The sequence below is a fragment of the Nilaparvata lugens genome, chromosome 1 (assembly GCF_014356525.2).
Source record: "Nilaparvata lugens isolate BPH chromosome 1, ASM1435652v1, whole genome shotgun sequence".
In the NCBI taxonomy this organism is placed as follows: Eukaryota; Metazoa; Arthropoda; class Insecta; order Hemiptera; family Delphacidae; genus Nilaparvata; species Nilaparvata lugens.
Genome location: NC_052504.1, coordinates 60,031,907 through 60,051,252, shown reverse-complemented (window position 1 = coordinate 60,051,252; position 19,346 = coordinate 60,031,907). Strand labels below are relative to the sequence as shown.

Genomic DNA, 19,346 nt, shown 5'->3' with positions numbered 1-19,346 from the left:
GTTCTACAATTTTAACAAATTTTAGAATGAAGTCTTTCTGTCATTTGAAATCAGCTAGTCCCCAATATGTCTTACAAATTGAAATCCTCTCATTGTTGGTGAAACTCTTACCACATTTGAAGCGACATTTACTTGGAGTCTACAACCTTAGGTTGTTTAGCAGGCATCATATTCTTTTTGGTCTGATATTCCAGACAATCATACCTCCTTCTCTTCACAATATTTCTATCTCATTCATCTGGACTTCTCTTGTGCCATCTAGATGTTTTCTTTTTCCCCTTCTTCTTCTGACAAGATGGAGTCTCCTTATCAGGCTCAAATGTAGGATCATCAGCATTGTCCTGTGAACAGAAAAAAAAACGTTCTACATAAAAAATGATTATTAATTTATAACCTTTTTTAGTGAAATATTAAGTTTCTGTACTATCTTCCTCCTTCCTTTCTCTCCTTCTAACTTCAATTGAAATCATCAATTTCATCAATTAATAATTGGAATAGATAGCATCCATTAAGTTTGTGTCTCTTAAAAATATTAAACAAGTAAGAAAATTGCTAAGATTGATCATACTCTTCTGATGTCCATTATGTGTCAGACAATACCGTACATCTTTTGGGGAACAGAAAATAATTATGGTTAGTAATACTGTGACAGTGACTGTATTATGGTTATGTACTAGCTGAGTTCTAATGAGGTGATTTTGCAAACTCAGAACTGTGAATCATTAGTTAGGCTAGGAGCACAAAAAATATGATTATTCAGTATTAATGATTTCATGATTAAGAATTCAGATAATTATTCAGAAATATGGAATTCAACTCACTTCAGATGGAACTTCTTCAATATCCACATCTTCAACATCTTGCATTAATCTGCTTTCATCGACATTAGACTCAACAAAATCATCATTCACATTATTTTCTGTACATGGTTTGAAAGTATGATCGAAGGTTGTCTCCTGAAAAACAAAATTGTCTTGTTTAATCTTGAATATTATAATAACCATCATTAAGAGTGAGATTAATACAGAATAGGAAAAACTGGTGCAGTCACTTGAATAGGATGCCTGCTGGAAGAATCCCTATAGCAGCTCAATATTATGCGCCTACTTGGAAAAGAGATGTAGGAAGACCGAGGAAAAGATGGGACGGAACAGGTTATTCAATAAACCTAATCCTTGAAGTGAAGAAGAAGAAGAGTGAGATCTTTGATAGCCTATTTGAAAACTGTGAATCATTAGTTAGGAGCACAAAAAAGTATGAGTACAGTATTCAGTATTGATGATTTCATGATTAAGAATTCAGATATAATTATTCAGAAGTACGGAATTCAACTCACTTCAGATGGAACTTCTTCAACATCCACATCTTCAACATCTTGCATTAATCTGCTTTCATTGACATTAGACTCAACAAAATCATCATTCACATTATTTTCTGTACATGGTTTGAAAGTTTGATCGCAGTTAGTCTCCTAGAAAAACAAAAACAGAAAACAAAAATGTATTATTTAATCTTGAAATTATAATAACCATTATTAAGAGTGAAATCTTCAATAGCCTATTTTTGAGAACAGTGAATCATTAGTTAGGAGCACAAAAAATATGAGAATGAAATTTTTCACAACCTTTTCAACAACTGTAATGGAAAACATGAATGAGAAAATTATCTATCTAGGCCTACCTTAGCTTCTTGAACAGGAACATTTGAAATGAATTGACTTTTATCCATAGCAGACTCAACTCCATCATTTTCCAGATCATTCAAGTCTGTTACCAAATCTTGGTTGTAATTAGTTACCTGGAAAAACAAGAAACATAACTCTATTAACAAAAATAATAGTCCTTACGGTATGTTAACAGATCTTGACATTTAATTGACAACCATTACTTTTTATTAAAATTCCGTTTATTCACAACCAGAACTTGATAGTGAGATGTAGGCTAGTAGATAAACAATGCATTAAAGGTGAAAATAGTTGAGAAAGTAGTGATAGTAAATTAATGGGAAAGATCCAATAGAAACAAGCTTAGATCTCGATCCAATAGTATACAGTTGATAACAGATACGCATAGCCTAGATTATAGGCTAAGTGTTATAGGCTGAATAATTATGTCAAATATTTGCCTGGAAATTAAAGTAGGCTAATAAATTTTACAAAGTTATTACCTGTATTTCAACATTATCCATGATTTTGTATCTTTCTCCATCAAGCAGGAATACTTCCTCATTCAAAACTTCCAATTGTGAATCAACCATGATAGGCCTATCAATAATGTCTGGTTCTGTTAAAACCTGGAATAAGAATAATTTATTAAACTTAAATGGTAGTATTACAATGTCAGATTTTTCTACAATCACAACTAGCTAAAGAAATATTAATTGATTAAAGGTATACCATTAGTATTAAAATTGAGTTTTGTGTATGTGGTAGGCCTACACACATTACAACAATAATTACCATAGTTCGTAAATTCATAATTTCACAGCCTAGTGATAATTAGGTCTTATTATTGTAAATCCTTAATACATTCACATTCAAAAATTTACAGCATTCAATGTATATAATTGAATAAAAACATATGGTAATTGCATTTTGAACATTGATGAGAAACTATTTCTGCCAGACACATGGCAATTTCAAGATTCGAATAAGAATTTTGAGTTCTCAATTCATGCATTTCTCATGGTTTGATACAATAAAACTATTGTTTCTTATCTATCATCAGAAGTTATAATGATATTTACATCTAAGATTAAAAATAATATTAAGCTTGTATGAAATTGGCTTACCCCTCTGTTTGTGTTTTGATGTACCAAATTTCTTATTAAATCCGCTCTTGACAGAAATATGGATGATTCTCCTTCTTCCTCCGACATTTCAAAACTTGTTAAAGATATTATAAAAAAGAAAAAATATTTTTATATTATTTTATATAACAACTCTCAACAACCTCGGAATCAAATTTACTTCAGAATCTTGGTTAGGATTACGAGAATGCCACAAATCACAAACTACCCAATGCCTTCTAGTGTGGACAGCTGCCTGCTAGAGTGCAAAATCTCATCAAGTGCTCTTAGTGAGTTTTTGCAATCAAAGAAATGGACACAAAGTTGTGTTGAGATTCACTAAGTAACTTGATGAGTTTTTGCACTAACTAATATATATTCTGAAATGCATAAAACTCATTTAGTTACTTAATGAATTCTTGCATTATGTCAGGGAAGCTTTGTGGTAGTTGATGAAACATAAACCTTTATTATTGATAAAAGTAGCCAAGATATGCACTTGGTGACTTCTTGCAATGAAAAAGAATGGAAAGTTGAATCATAAAATATTATGATTAATAATGTGTATAGATATGTGTATATTCTCATTAATAAAATCCCTCATAATTTCATCACCAATAAATTGAGTAAAAAGCTGGTAAGAGATATAAATGAATGGTTATCTTCGAATGACATTAGTTTTTAAATATCTGCTACTAAAACTAAGCCAATTTTATCCATTTTTTCTCTTGAGAAATAGATTAATTCAATTCTATCAGGTATTCCTCTTCTTTCTTTCCATTTCCTTTCTGTTCTCTCTTTTCCTTCTTCCTTTCCTCTCTCTTTCTTTTTAAGTTAAGTAACTTTTTTTCTAAGTTTAAGAAGTTTAATATTTTTCTATTAGTTATTATTTTTCCTTTCACTGTAATTATTTTAATATTTTTTAATAATTAGTTTATCTTTTATCCTGAAATTTAAAATATCTAGATTTTTAATACTCGGCCCCTGTGCACAGGTTCTTTAACCTTGTGGGGACCTTCCTTATATTCATTGTATAATTTAATTTTATACTGTAATACATCATTCTAATGTAATTCTATTTCTATGTTTCTGATTTTCTGTTGATGTTATTATTATTAAGGATAAATAAACGATTTTGATTTTGATATGATGTCGAAAAGTGAAAATTCACAAAAATTGTACTTAGTGACTTTTTGCAATAAACTGACGCTATACACATCCACCATATGCCACTTCTGATGCATCAGAAAATCCATGAATCTCATATTGATTTGCAATGATTTTGTTTGTGATACACCTGAGAATTTGCAATTGAGTGAGAATTGGTATTGTTTGTCTGAATAACATCCATTGATTTGCAATCTCTTCAGGCAGGGGAACATCCCAGCCAATCTTACATGTCCACAATTTCTGCATTAATAATTTTGCTAACAAAACCACAGGGCCAATGATTCCCAGAGGATCAAATATTCGACCAATAGCTGACAAGACAGATCTCTTTGTTAACTTGTGATTGAATTGTTTGTTTTGAAATGTGAATTGAAAGACATCTGTTTTAGGATTCCAAATGATAGCTAATGTTTTGATATTCTGATCTTGGTCCAAGTTAAAAGTTTTTTGTTCAATATCTTCATCAGGAACATTCTTCAAAACTTCTGGGTTGTTACTACACCATTTCCTCAAATGGAAACCACCACCTTTGGCTAATTTCCTTGAGTCATTTACAGTTACCTGTTATAGCATCGTCTACATAAAAATCATGAAGCATAACTTGTGAGGCCTTTGGAAAATTATCACTCTCATCATAGGTTCAATGTTCGTGAGTAGGATGGATTTGCAGAAACCGCATAGTTTTTTTAACATTACATTGTTGCCAATTTCCCTGAATCGATTTTCCAAAACAAAGATTCAACATTTGTTTGAAAAAAGAGACTTCACATTTATTTTTTGTGGCTTGCCTATTACAGGTATTGAACTCAATGTAGTTCCTCAACCAGGGCAATTGGGAAAAGCTAATGAAGCGATGTACTTTTGTTAATTGCAATCCAAGTTGAAGGTACAGCTTCAAATTCAGGTAATGAACAATGTACCTCTCTCAATCGAAAAGTGTGTTCATGAGTTTTTTAGTCAGAGTTCGACCATTCTCATTGGTTTGGTATTTGGAGAACAATTCGATAGGGGGAATTTGATGAAGTGGAGCAAGAGGGAAATTGGCATGCATATCATGTAACTCCTTGGGGTACTTGAGATCACATTCAATAACATAACCAGTTTCTGACTCACTCTCCAAATTTGTAAAGTCAAGAGCATGGATTTCTTCCTCTGAGAGGAACTTGAAATTTCCATAAGGTAAGAATTGATTCATAGAGTGGGCATACAAAGAATCACAATCTATATAAAGCAAATAGTTACTTGGTTTTGTGGGATTGTATGTGTCAGGGATGTGTTTGTTATTGGCTTCGCAATAATGCTTGCCAATAAACGAAACACCACCACACATTCCCGATTCAAACATTAGATGAATATCGGGATCGGTAATCAATTGGAGTGCAACCCTGGTGTACTTTAACATACAATTCCAAGTGTAATGAGCAAGCAAAAGAAAATGAGTCACATCGAGGCCATATGAGCTAAAAAGCATTGACCTCATTTCTTCAAAGACCTCAACTAATAGCATGACGTCTAGGCACAGATAGAAATCATGATACTCGCCAAGAGATTTCAACTTGAATGTTGAGAACACTCTTTGTGCGTGCTCATATTCTTTGGGGGAGAGAGGTGTATCATTAAGGTCATTATAAAAACATTCTATTGGCAGGAGAGAAGTCTCTGAATTTTTCAGGGCAAGATATGTACAAATAGGGATACACTCCTTTTTTTAAAAAGAGTTGTCGATGTTCGAGATCAGGATCATTAAATACTGAAAACAGACATTTGAACTTCAATTCCATATCTGTACTATCTACCAAGTTGCACACTCATACTTCCAAGGATTCATTCATAAATTCATATGAATCTAAAAACTTAATTTTTCCCACTGTCAATGTCAAAAATCTTTCTGATGTATTGGCAATACAGAAAATTTCTTTTTTACATTTCCTGAGAGCTTTTAGAATAAAATTGCTGTCAAATCCGCTAAAATTATGGAAGTAACAGCTAATCATGTTGTCAGTTTGAGTATTTAAATTACACGACACATGAGCAGCACATAAAAACTTTCCATTTTCATGTGCATGATGGCATACCTTTGTGTCTGTTTCAGTAAAAACTTCATTGCAAAGGCCACACTCATCAGCATTTTTAAATTTGCGTTGCTGACGATCACTTAAATGCTCCATCAGAATTTCACATTCTATATCCACACTCAATAAATCACCCAGTTTGATTATTTCCTTGAAAAATTTCTCTATGATATTTTCATTGATATTACTCGATCTATAGATCTATAGAGTACTGGGCCGTACACCATATCTCCATTCACATCCATTACGATGAAACAATACCCGCACGGAATATGACGTGCCATTTTCTTGGTGTAACTCCTGGTGATGGGTACATCCTCACAATCAGATTTGTTACCATCCATCGAACGAACTTAAAATTTTCCTAACCGCTAACATGAAATGCTCGTTCAACTTATCATAGTTCTCCAAGACATTCATGCCTATGGCCGAGTAACTATGCAGATTCACAATGGATGAAACAGCTTCAGATTCCTCAGATTCTAAAACTACCATCTTATACAATTATACATTTAAAACTAAAAACCATTTCACATTTCCTTCAAAACGTGCAGCATGTTCTCTTATCTCAAAAACACAAGGTTTTGAGTTTTCAAGTATGCTTTCAATGTCTGGAGCAACGTTTTCGAAGGAAATGCGATGGCAAATTGCGCCTGAACTCACGCCTCTGACCCTGCGTTCTCTGGTGTGGTTCCTCTGCTACTAGTGGGGGGCTGAAAACAAACAAAGAATTTATTACTATGGCATAGAATTAGATATAAAAACAAGTAAACATTGATCTAAAATCAGTTGTGATTTGACAAGCTGCAAGTACAGTGCAAAAATGTTATCTCAGGATCAGATCAAGCGATCATGTGTACAAGCGATTGAGGTTATTAACATTTGATAATCATTGTAAATTAGAATTGAGTCTGTTGTCACCTCAAAATATGGCTAAACAGGGTTTTAAATATGTGCATGCACCTGACGTTCTGCAATGTGTGTTTTGTTCAGTATATTTAGAAAATTGGTTGTCAACAGACGATCCTAGTAAGGAACATGATCGATGCAGTCCAAATTGTGGATGACGCAAACAAGATAATATTTCGTGTGAAGAGGAGAATTTTGATAATAATATTCTACGACAATATGAAGAATGAGTTTTAACTTTCCATCGTCCAGAACCATTCAAGCTCTCGGTATTTATTAATAGAGCAAACTATTTTGCAATAAATGGGTATTTTTTACACAAAAAATCATATTTGCAATGTGTATATTGCAAATATATTATTGAAAATCCTTATGAAAAAGTGATACATGTTCCATTTTGTATATATATAAAAAGATGAGCTATAATGGAAAAGAAAAGGCGAATGTTGAAGAAACTGTGGGAAAACAAGCTGGATATTGTACAATATGCACTCTGTTGTAGAAGTAATTCCTAATCAGGATCGAGATATTATTGATTTGTTAGGAATAAGTGCATTGTAGTATTAATTTATCAGGAAAGAAGTAAGTTCTGAAAAATCATGAAAAATAAAGTAAAAATTGTAGGCTATCATACTTACATGTGATGAATGATGTGATGCCCTCGGGTATAACTGTCTCTCCGGTTAGACTCCAACTCTCAGATGTACTACTACTTGTTCTTCACATGTCTTTCCTCCTCTAAGACTGGAGTGATTATGCTGTAGTCTACACTCCACACTCAAACTCTGTGAAATCAAAGAGCATAATGAAAATCACAATAATATTGAGAAGAAATTCAGCAACTCAACATAGTTATGAGATGTTAATTGGAAATCAATGAGGAGATTTGATATTATATTGCTCTTACATTCAAAATGTATGCTCAAAGTCTGTAAAATCAAAGAGCTTAATGAAGAAATTTAATATCTCTACATATTTATGAGATGCTAATTGAAAATCAATGAGTAGATTTGATATTACATTGCTCTCATATTCAAAATATTGTTATTCAAGATATTATATCTGGAACTAATTGAGAAATTTTATATTAGTGCATTGTGAGAAAACAGTAATTTTTTTTTAAATTTTAAATTCAATACTTACAAGCAGAATCTAACAGAGGACGAGTTTCGGTGAGCTGTGAGAGATTTGATATTTTGTTATCTCTGAATGCACCTTGCTGCACGTGTCAGAATGCATTTGTGTGCCAAGGATGTGCTAAACTTCTCTCTGTAGTGTACGCAGGAAAATGCACTATCTCTCACTCAACCTAAAACAGAGAGAGAGAAACGAATGAGTATATAAGTAGCACTCATTGGATTCCCCAGCTTCATTCGAGCACTAGTAACATTCACGTTAGATATATCTTTTTTCTCATCGTCATCATGAACTTATCAACATCTGCACATCAGGAGTTTATACTACCAGACACTCCTCCTCAACAAAGCACTTCCTTCCCATCTTACTGGGCAGCGCGAGCTGCACAGCAGAAGAAGAAGAAGCTTCCAACCACCGATACCACTGCTGCTACACCTGACAGCGATGAGTCACCACTGAAGAGCCGAGGTTTCTTTGTGGAGAGGGACTTGAGCAGTGAGGAAATTATCGTTCCAGACACTCCACCCTCATCCGGAGTGGGCACCGAGGCATGTACCGCTCACCATGATCTCCAACAAGCAGCAGCATCAGGGGAAGAGAAAGCTGCGCTTTCTGGAGGAGGAGGATGAGGAGACCATATTTGTACCCTCAAAGGTTAGTTATTTCTAATATTATTAACTTGTAATGTGCACAGATAATTTTAAATCTTTATAAAACCATTATATGATGTCATTAATTTGTTGAAAGCATGCTACTATCTCATAAATTTCTTACTTTACTGAGAAAAACTAATTTCCAATAGATCTGTTCACATTACATACCTATTAAGAAATTTCCTAATTTCTGGATAGAAAACAAAAATATTACACTCAAATCACTAATAATTGAAAAATTTTCATGTAATTTTACAAAATATTTAGAGATTTCATTATATTATTGACATCTGAAAATTAAACACACTATTATGAGAATGGGTTGGAGTATTAATCTGTTCACATTACATGTGCTCACATTGTGATATTAAATTATTTGAAATGATTAGAGTTCAGTTAAAAATTGAATAAGATGTATATTTTGAATTCATGAATATGACGATGAATATTATTATGATGATTACATTGAAATTGATATGTTCATTTGAATTGAGCAACTTCTATGTTGTAATATGAAATCAAGAAATATAATTATTTGAAGTGATTAGGTTGAAAGCATCCTACTATCTGATAAATTTCTTACTTTACTGAGAAAAACCAATTTCCAATGGATGAAATCTGTTTGCATTACATGACTTCACATTATGCTAGGAAAATTAATTAATGTTTATTTTTAGTATATTAACTTCATTCAGATAATAGTTATTTGATGTGATCAATATTACAAGAAATTGCTTATTAATTTGAACTCTACATTTGATGGATGAATTTTGAGTTTGAATGATTTTTGTTGGGTGAGTAACTTAATAAGTTACTAATCATAGATTTATTTTTATTTAACAGAAACAACATGCATATGAAGGTGAGAACTCCTCCCTCACACCACTACTGCAACAAGCAGCTCAAGAGGAGGAGGAGGCCCGCGACTTCATTGGGCTTATAAATAAGCCTACACCCAAACCCTGGGTTCCTCTGAGGGAATTGGAGGAACACCTCCCTCACCCAATCCTCTCTGCAAGGGAGGAAACGAATAGGCACAGACGTAGAATAATACTAAAAATACGCAAGGCGTCTACAATATAATTGAATGTGAAATATATTTACCACAACAATTTGCCGCACTCATCCCATCCACAAAAGTTGAAAAATTTAATGAAAATTGTACAGAAATGTGTCTTGTAGTAAAACATATGACACCGAGGTGGAGTGATATTAAGATTATTAAAGCCTAAAGTTCTAATAATCTTAATGTCATATCATCTCGATGTGATATGTTTCACAAGTAGTTTGTTGCAAATATTGTAGTAGTAGTAGTAAAATGTAGTAATAAATTGTAATTGCTTTGTAAAAAATGTTTTTAATTCTTACCTGTTTGTTGTGTCAAAGAAGTAGAAGATGTAGAATAGTACACTGTTCTTCTCTTTATAATATGTTGTGTGAATATGCTATTACTTTTCCATATTGCTTTGAAAAAATATGATTCAATGCAAAATGATAGTAAGAGAATATTGGAATCTATACAAAATGTATGAAATAAGATATATATATATATATGCATATGCATACATAGGCCAAAATTAGCAAAAAAAAAACATAATTTTAAACTTAATATTTCAAATACTAATAGAATTTAGAACGTTCTGGAGCCACTGACACGCATCTTCTCCAGCATCATGGAGGGCCGACAGCCCTCCATGATAGGAGTATTGTGGACACTCAGATATAAGGTGGTTCATTGATTGGATTTGTCCACATTGGCACAGAGGATCAGATGTGTATCCCCATGCTGTCATCAGCTCAGCACACCTTCCCACCTGCGTCCTGAACCGGTTGAGGCCACACCACTCTCTACGTCTCAGCTGGGTGCCAGGAACAATGTCATTAGGGTCATCCACAAGGCCTTTGTTCCTGACCTCTCCCTGCAACCATCTCAGTCTCCATAACTCCCTTGCACTTCTAATTTCCTCTTGCTCGTCAAGTCTCAAGTATCTTCTTGACTTGAGGCGCCTTGGTGGAGGGTTAGCCAAATCTCTTGAGACTGGGAGATCCTCATGAATGTGTTGTAACTGGGAAATGAACTTGTTCTTCTTCTCCAACCTTCTGAGATCTGGAGGCATGATGTTACTAAGCACAGGCAACCACTCAGTCTCTGTTGGTCTCAATGTCCCACTAATCTTCCTCATAGTTTCATTGAAAACTGTATCAATTTTCTCAACATGTCTGCTGCGAGCCCAGACAGAAGAGCAGTACTCCCCTGTGCTGTACAGAAGTGCAAGACTTGATGTTCGAAGGGCATTCATGTCACAACCCCAGGTTGTTCCCGCAAGTTTGCTGATGATATTTAGCCTTGTCTTCAGTTTATCTCTCAACCCTTGCAGATGTTGTCGATATGTGAGGGATCTATCAAGTCTGACTCCTAGGTAACGGGGAGCTTCCTGATGAGATATTCTTTTGCCACATAACCTGAGATCAATTGTCTTTTTTGCATGCTGGTTACTGAGATGGAATATTGTTGAGACAGTTTTGGACGGGTTTGGCTTCAAGAACCACTGCTGGAAGTATTCTGCCATTAACTCTAAGTCCTCATTCAACACAATTTGGAGCTGATCAAAATTTCGACCTTGAGTAACAAGCCCAATGTCATCGGCATAAATAAACTTGCGTGATTGAGTAACAGGCAGGTCTGCAGTGTAAACATTGAACAAAATTGGTGAAAGAACCGATCCTTGAGGTAAACCATTTTGTAATCTTCTTATAGTGCTGAGTTTACCATAAAGAGACACTCTGCATGTACGGTCTCTCAAAATAGCTCCAAAGAGATTGACGGTTGCCTTGCATTTCAGGATCCTTGCTAACTTCAGAAGAAGACCAGATCTCCACACTGTGTCATATGCTGCACTAAGGTCCAGAAATACGGCTCCTGATTTGAGGTTTCTCTCAAACCCATGCTCAATGTAAGTTGTGAGCCCCAATACTTGTTCCTCACAACTCCTACCCTCCCTGAAACCAGCCTGCTCCTCTGGCAAACACTCATCCATTCTGCTCCCTACTCTTGTCAGTAGGACTCGTTCAAAAAGTTTGTACACAACTGACAACAGGGCTATTGGTCTATAGCTTTTTGGTCTCTTTGATCTTTTCCTGGCTTCAATACTGCTACGACCTTTGTTTGTTTCCAGGATTTGGGGAGCTCAGCTCTAGCCATTACTTCAGAAAAATACTTTGAGAGCCACATTATAGCTTTTGGTCCCAAATTCTTGATAAACTCAGGCAGAACTCCATCAACTCCTGGTGCTCTATTGCCTTTCATCTTTTTAATGGCAGCTATAATCTCTTCAGAACTTACCAACTCAGCCAAAAGGATTGTTGCATGCAGTTTTTCAGCTCCTTCTGTAGTTTCCGCTTCATTTGAGCTTTCAGCTTTGGGGGCACATCTATATCACCATTTTCCTGGAAGATGTCAGCTATTTGATCAGGAGTCACATCCGCTCTTTTTATGGATCTAGTGTTCCCACTCAGCTTTCGGAGTAAACTCCATGATTTTCTGCTGGAGTGAGTGAAATCCAGACTCTGCATGGCTTCCATCCAACGATTGCGTCTTCCTTCATCCAAATTTTTTATCAGGCTATTGGCAAGCTCATCAGTTGGTGAAACTTTATATTCAGCAAGTAAACCATCACATTCTGCATTCCAACATGGGACATAATTCTTTCTATGGCCTCTTGGAATAGATCTCTTTGCAGCCATGAAAAGCAGTCTGCTGAACCTTCCATAGTTTGATATGTTGATAGGGATTCTGGAAACTGTTTTTTCCACTTCTTCAGTAAACTTTGCCCAAACTGCCTTACGGAGATTCCACCTTGGAAGTTCAGGATTTTGAACACATGGCAACCTCATGCCAATCTCTAAAACACCATGCTATGTTGACTTCTAGGGAATCTTGATTCAACTGATCTTGTCACATGCATAGAGGGTACTGCAGGGGACATTACATCAACTATTTTAAATAAATTAATTAATATCTCACCAAGTGAATTTCACTTCCCCGTGATAAAGTTTTAGTTTTACTTTTAAAGAATAAAGAGTTGACGAGGGAAACTCACAAAGAAAACGATTTTACATACCGACTGCGTTTTAATCACCATGACAGTGCTGCCACCATAGTTTATTTATACATTGATAGATACAATATAATTCTCAACTATGAATGATTGGGAAAGAAACAACAGGCTCAAAGCCCAAAACTGTTCCTTTCCAAAATTTAGATAGAAATTGTCCAAAAATAGGTTATGTTTACACTTCACGTTTTTTGTCCAATTTTGAGTCCAAAATATTTATAAACTAGGAATTAAGAATTTAGGAAAGTTGAAAACCAAATTAAATAATAATACTTCACCAAATCATCACTAATAACTGAAAATACTGTATTAATAATTGAAAATTTTAAAACGCAAAAAGAAACAAAAAAAGTTGTTCAAACACATAAATAATTTTGACATTACAATAGAAATAATACAAAATATAGTTTTACATGAATTATTATATTCCAACACTCCTCCTTAATGTCAAAATGTTTTAACAAAAAATCAGTTTACAAAATGGTACCTGACATCAATGTGTTTACTTTTCCTGTTCATTTGACCTGATTTAATTAGCTTGATATCACTTTGATTGTCCACATTAAGTACTGTATTTATAGTTTTGTTAGTCAATTCTGAAAGAATAGTCTTCAAATATTTTAATTCTTTACAACACTCTGCAGCAGAAATATACTCAGCTTTTGCTGTGGATAAGGCAATAATTGGTTGCTTTCTAGAGCTCCAAATAATTGGTGCTCCTCCCAACAATATAACATACCCACTTGTGCTCTTTCTATCATTTAGATCACCAGCATAATCTGAATCACAATATGCTTCAACTTTCAATACATTTGACTTACAACTGGGAAAAAATAAACCAACATCTTTTGATCCATTTAGATATCTTAGGGTTCTCTTAACATTTTGTACATCTTTAGCACTAGGGTTATCTAAGTACCGGCTTTCATAGTTGACTGCAAAAGACATGTCAGGTCTTGTTTTGTTAGTTAAGTATAGCAAACTACCTACCGCCTCTCTATAGGGAAAATCTATTCTAAGCTTTTTAATTTGGTCATTTTTTACTATGGGTGTATTTTGATATTTACTGCCAGTCATACTAAAATTTTCAAGAACTTTCTTAGAATAGCTTGTCTGTGTTACAAAAATGCCTTCTTTGTTTTGTCTTATTTCCAAACCTAAATAACTAGCTGGATTCTCATTTACTGTCATTTCAAAATTTTTCATTAACTTTTCCAATAGATTATTCATTTTAGTTTCATCCTTGCTCATCAAAATTCCATCATCTACATGTATGGCTAAATAAAGTTCATTTGAACTGTCTTTGAAAATGCATTGATCAGATTTTAGTTGATGTAAACCTTCTTGCTTTAGAAAAGATGTTAGTTTTTTATTCCATTGAGAAGGGGCTTGTTTTAATCCATAAAGGGCTTTCTTCAATCTACATACCTTTCCTTCTTCATCACCAAATCCTTCTGGAATCTCATAAAAATTTCATCATCTAATTCCCCATACAAAAAAGCAGTTTTTACATCAAATGTTTGGATTTTCAAATTATCCTGCACTGCAATTGAAAACAAAATTCTTAATAATGCATTGTCTACAACAGGACTAAAAGTATCTTTAAAATCGATTGAACCTTCTTTCTGTTGACATCCTCTAACAACTAACCTAGCCTTGTATATCCCATTATCTTTCACTTTGAATACCCACCTACTTGTTAAAATTTCCTTTCCTGTAGTTTCTTTTTCATCAACAATACTCCAAGTATTATTCTTTTCCAAAGATACTTTCTCTTTATTTATTGCTTCCTTCCATTTTTCTCTGTCCTCACTCTCCATGCATTCCATAAATGTTAACATTACTTGTCCATCATTGTATCTAGCAGGTAGTCTTATATTATTTCTTGGTCTCAAACTATAATGTTAATACACTTCTTCTAATTGATCCTCATTCACCATCTCTGCTTCTTGTTCTCTTTCATTCATCTCATTCCTGATCTCTGCTTCTTGTTCTCTTTCATTCATCATCTCTACTTCTTGTTCTCTTCCATTCATCATCTCTGCTTCTTGTTCTCTTTCATTCATCATCTCTGCTTCTTGTACATTTCCTTGTTCCCTCTGATTTTCTAAATCATTTCTATTTTGTCTACATTTTACAAGCATTTCATTTTGGTCTTTTACAGTTTCATTTGAATAGAACATTTCTTCTTTTTCATTAAACAAAAAATCTCTCGAGATAAAAATCTTTCTTTTTACTGAATCCCATAATCTATAACCATTTGGGGAATATCCTACAAAAATTGCCTCTTTGCTACGGCTGTCAAGTTTTTTAAGTGGACCTAATACTTTTGAATGTACTTTAGAACCAAATATGTTTAATTTACTCAAATCTGATTTTCTACCATACCATTTTTCAGCAGGTGTTAATACTGTTAGTATTAATACTAACAGTTGGACTACGATTTATAAGATAGGCAGATGTTGATACAGCCTCTCCCCACATACTTCTGGGTAAATTTGAATAAAAAATTAATGCTCTTGCTTTTTCCATTAATGTTCTGTTCATTTGTTCAGCAGTTCCATTTAGTTGGGGTGAATAGGGTATAGTATAATCTAGCACAATTCCCCGTGATTTACACCAATTTTTCAAGCAATTAGATACATATTCCCCACCATTATCACACTTGATTCTAGCAACTTTGAGATTGAAATGAGCTTCAGCTTCATATACATATTCTTTCAAATAAGTAGCAGTTTCATTCTTAGATCTTAACAAATAGACTTTACAAAAATTACTGAAATCATCAACACATGTCAAAAAATAATTTTTACCATCATGAGTTTGTGGATCAATAGGACCACATAGATCTGAATGAATTTGCAAAAAATTTGATGCCCTATTTCTTATGGAATTGGAAGGTTTTCTTACTTGTTTGGCTTTTTGACAAATATTAGAAAATTCCTCTTCACAAATATTCAATACATTTGATGGAATTCCTACTGAAATTTTTGATAATTTTTCAAGATTCTTGAAACTAATATGACCTAATTTCCTATGCCAATTCATTGCTTCTAAATGATTTGAGAAACTGGATTCAGAATCTTTGTCAATCTTCTTAGAAATATGATTCACTATAGCCTTGTCATGATTACCTATTTTACTGGCATATTCTGCAATAGTTACATTATTTTTAATTTCTTCTTTTAATTGAACTTCATATAAACCTTGCTTATTTTTATTCCCTTCCAAAATAACAATTTCGTTTTTCATGATTTGGACTTTACTTTTAGTAAACAAAACTTTTCCACCATTTTCGGTAATTGCATTTACTGGCATTAAATTATTAGTGAGATCTGGGACATATGTAACATTTTTAAGTATACACTGTTCTGAGTTTACAACTCCTGAAGCTAATGCTACCATACTTTGATCTTTCTTGGCAACAGATATCGTTTGTTTACATGTTTTTACATTATCTAAAATACTGACATCATTAGTCATGTGGTTTGGTGTACAACCACTATCTATGATAAATACTTTATTGGAGACATCCTGACCCTCAGTTGCTTTTAGGCTATGACTTATTGAACTATTTACTTGAGTTAGAAAAGATGTTTTACTTTGAGCCTTATTACGAAAGTAACAGTCTTTTTCATTGTGATTAGTTTTTTTACAGATTTTACATGACTTGTTATCGCTAGACCTATTGTTTTTCAAAAAACAATCCTTTTCATAATGATTTGACTTTTTGCAATAAGTACAATATTTTTGTTTAGACCTGTTATTTGGGCAGTTATTACGAATGTGTCCATATTCATTACAGGAGTAGCATTTTGTTGTCTTACTATTGGAAGTAGAAGCCTTGATCTTACCTCGTTCTTGTCTTACTGTTTTAAACGCCAGAGATTCGCTCTCACCGGACCATTTAATTTCTTCTTGGAGAATTCTAGCCTTTAGATTATCCAAAGTCTTTTCCGTGTTTACTGTAGAATCCCACGCACTTGAAAAATGTTTATACTGTTCTGGGAGTACACTCAGTATTTTAGTAATCACCATTGTTTCATCGATTTTCTGGTCAAGTCTGTTCAATTTGTATGCAATGTTTTGAATGTATGTTAGGTTACCCATCATGTCTTTATCTGTAGAGAACTTGCATGTATAAAAGTCTTGAAGAAGAGCACATTTTTGTTGAGTTGTGTCACATTTAAATAAATTTTTCAATGTGTCATACATTTCCTTGGCACTATTACACGATATAATATGTATTTTTACATCATTGTCCAGTGTCATCAAGATGTAATGTTGAGCTTTTGCGTCATTGTTTTTGAAAATCTTAATCTTATCAGCACTTTCACCCTCTTGTTCTGAAGTTTCAGTTCCATCTACCACATCCATCAGATCTTTAGCTTTAAGTAATATTTTAATTTCAAATTCCCACATAGTAAATGAATCTGCATCCTTCAGCTTATGCACATAATTTTCCCCGTCCATCGTCACCATTTTGAGGTTACCTTTTACTATTATTTTAAGAAAAAACCAATAATAACTTTTTATGTTTTACTTGTTTTAAGATTAAACTTTTTACTTGTTTTTACGTTTTTGGCCATTATCTGGGCCCATAACCTGATAAAGTTTTAGTTTTACTTTTAAAGAATAAAGAGTTGACGAGGGAAACTCACAAAGAAAACAATTTTACATACCGACTGCGTTTTAATCACCATGACAGTGCTGCCACCATAGTTGTTCAAACACATAAATAATTTTGACATTACAATAGAAATAATACAGAATATAATTTTACATGAATTATTATATTCCAACACCCCAGCTATCAGTATTGTGGCCCAGGAACAAAGGTTAATCAAAGGTTAAAGAGAGGTGATCAAGGTATAAATTCATTAGATAGAGCCTTTAAGGTACATGATATAGCATACACTCAAAATAGTGATAATAAAGCAGTCGGCACACCAACGTCTGCTAGTGGTAGTGAGCTTGCTCCCGTGGAGGTAGTTTTTCTGGAAGCAGTTCACACCAAAAAACGTCCGCCAGTGGTAGTTTGGTTTTGTTCTTGTTTTGATGAGGCTGGTTCTCTAGAAGTGGGGGAAGGCCGGCAACCAGAGTGCTGTACTTCGCCTCTTTATAATTGTTGTTTCTGAAATCCCATATTATGGGTCGTTTCCTCACTTCTTCAATTAGGTTCTCTATTGAAGCAATAGTTGATTAAGAATATTATGAAGATTGAAGAAATATAATTAAATAATTTAAATAAAATGATGAACAATGAAAATGACAATGCAACAACAGAAGACAATGCAAATGACATTAGCTCAATTCCGACTGCAACACAAAATGTTGCATCGCTGTAGGCATGCAAATGACTCATTGTCACATGTGAGTCTTGGTATTCTGCGCATGCACTACCAATGGTGAAGTTCTGGAGTTCGCTTTCCATGTTATTAGATTGGCCACATCAGACCAAGCTCACTACCGCTAGCGGTACTCCTACTAGGAGACATTTCAAAAGTTTGTCTGGCTCGCGAAGTGAAACTACCGCCGAGGTACTACCTCCGCGGTAGCGAGCTCGGTGTGACCTGCACAACTTAATAACATGGAAGGCGAGTTTTTTGACTTCGCTACCACCACGGACGCGAGCTCGGTGTGACCTGCCCTTAAGTCGCGAGCGATTGCTGACAGCTCTTGCAAACGCTGCATGGGAGATATTCAAAAATCCGAAAACATCCCTTAGTGAAAAAGCACTTAGTTATCTTGTAACAAACGTGATGAAAGCTAAATCAGCGTTTGGCGGTGGTTTGAGAAAGAAGAAGAAGAAGAGCACAAGTGTTAGGAGAATTCATAGCACCTCACTAAGGAAAAAAGCTATTGCTCAGTTGAAACAGCATATTGCAGGTAGAGGTTACTATTTGAAGCCATACCCTCCAATCTCGGGTGGTCGTATTTTGATTCCCCCCAACCCCTCCCCTTCCTCCTCCTCCTCATCATATGGTGTGAGTTTATTCCCACAGAAAAAAAGTAAAAAAAGAGGTAAAAACATAGAAAGACAAAGAAGGTGAAAAAATGAATATCGATGGTGAATTGTCTAATCACGATCTAATAAAATGGTGTAAATTATTACAAATTCCCCGATGAGGTGTATACATGATAGATACATTACCTAATAAAATTCTAAAAAATGAGAATTGTATTGTTAATTTAGACAGTCAATCTGGACATGGCACACACTGGGTTGGTTATAAGAAATGGGGATCAAATGTTTACTATTTTGATCCAATTGGTAATTTACAACCACCTTATGAATTGAATAAATGAGTCCATTATTTCCAAAAAAAAGTCTTCTCCGTTTTACCAAATTTTTCAGGAATCACAAAAAACTCTTCTGAGTACTTGGGATTGGAATTCCAAGATGATTTTTTTAATGAAACAAGGGTTTGCATCATAGATTACGAATCAATAAAAAGCTCTAGACTACCTTGAGCAAGAAAAATATTATTGAATATTGAAGT

At 34.1% G+C, this 19,346-nt stretch overlaps 2 protein-coding genes across 2 annotated transcripts; one reads left to right on the top strand and one right to left on the bottom strand.

The window, feature by feature from the left end:
• Window positions 1–210: 210 nt before the first annotated feature.
• On the bottom strand, window positions 211–4,262 carry LOC120353702. The gene is made up of 6 exons (XM_039438450.1): window positions 2,791–4,262; window positions 2,167–2,292; window positions 1,681–1,797; window positions 1,337–1,471; window positions 822–956; window positions 211–341 (listed from the first exon to the last, which is right to left on the bottom strand). The coding sequence occupies exons 1-6, from the start codon at window positions 2,875–2,877 to the stop codon at window positions 231–233; spliced, it is 711 nt and encodes a 236-aa protein (XP_039294384.1). The 5' UTR covers window positions 2,878–4,262; the 3' UTR covers window positions 211–230.
• A 406-nt stretch (window positions 4,263–4,668) lies between these two features.
• LOC120353706 lies at window positions 4,669–10,056 on the top strand. Its single transcript, XM_039438464.1, has 2 exons — window positions 4,669–8,729; window positions 9,572–10,056. The coding sequence occupies exons 1-2, from the start codon at window positions 8,640–8,642 to the stop codon at window positions 9,809–9,811; spliced, it is 330 nt and encodes a 109-aa protein (XP_039294398.1). The 5' UTR covers window positions 4,669–8,639; the 3' UTR covers window positions 9,812–10,056.
• Window positions 10,057–19,346: the final 9,290 nt, after the last annotated feature.

Excerpts from the sequence above, each read along its gene's own strand:
- LOC120353702 (XM_039438450.1), bottom strand. The coding sequence starts at position 2,877 with ATGTCGGAGGAAGAAGGAGAATCATCCATATTTCTGTCAAGAGCGGAT. Across the intron at positions 1,472-1,680 it reads TTCCTGTTCAAGAAGCTAAG|GAGACTAACTGCGATCAAAC; the intron begins GTAGGCCTAGAT and ends TTGTTTTTCTAG. Across the intron at positions 957-1,336 it reads TTGAAGAAGTTCCATCTGAA|GAGACAACCTTCGATCATAC; the intron begins GTGAGTTGAATT and ends TTTGTTTTTCAG.
- LOC120353706 (XM_039438464.1), top strand. The coding sequence starts at position 8,640 with ATGATCTCCAACAAGCAGCAGCATCAGGGGAAGAGAAAGCTGCGCTTT. Across the intron at positions 8,730-9,571 it reads CCATATTTGTACCCTCAAAG|AAACAACATGCATATGAAGG; the intron begins GTTAGTTATTTC and ends TTTATTTAACAG.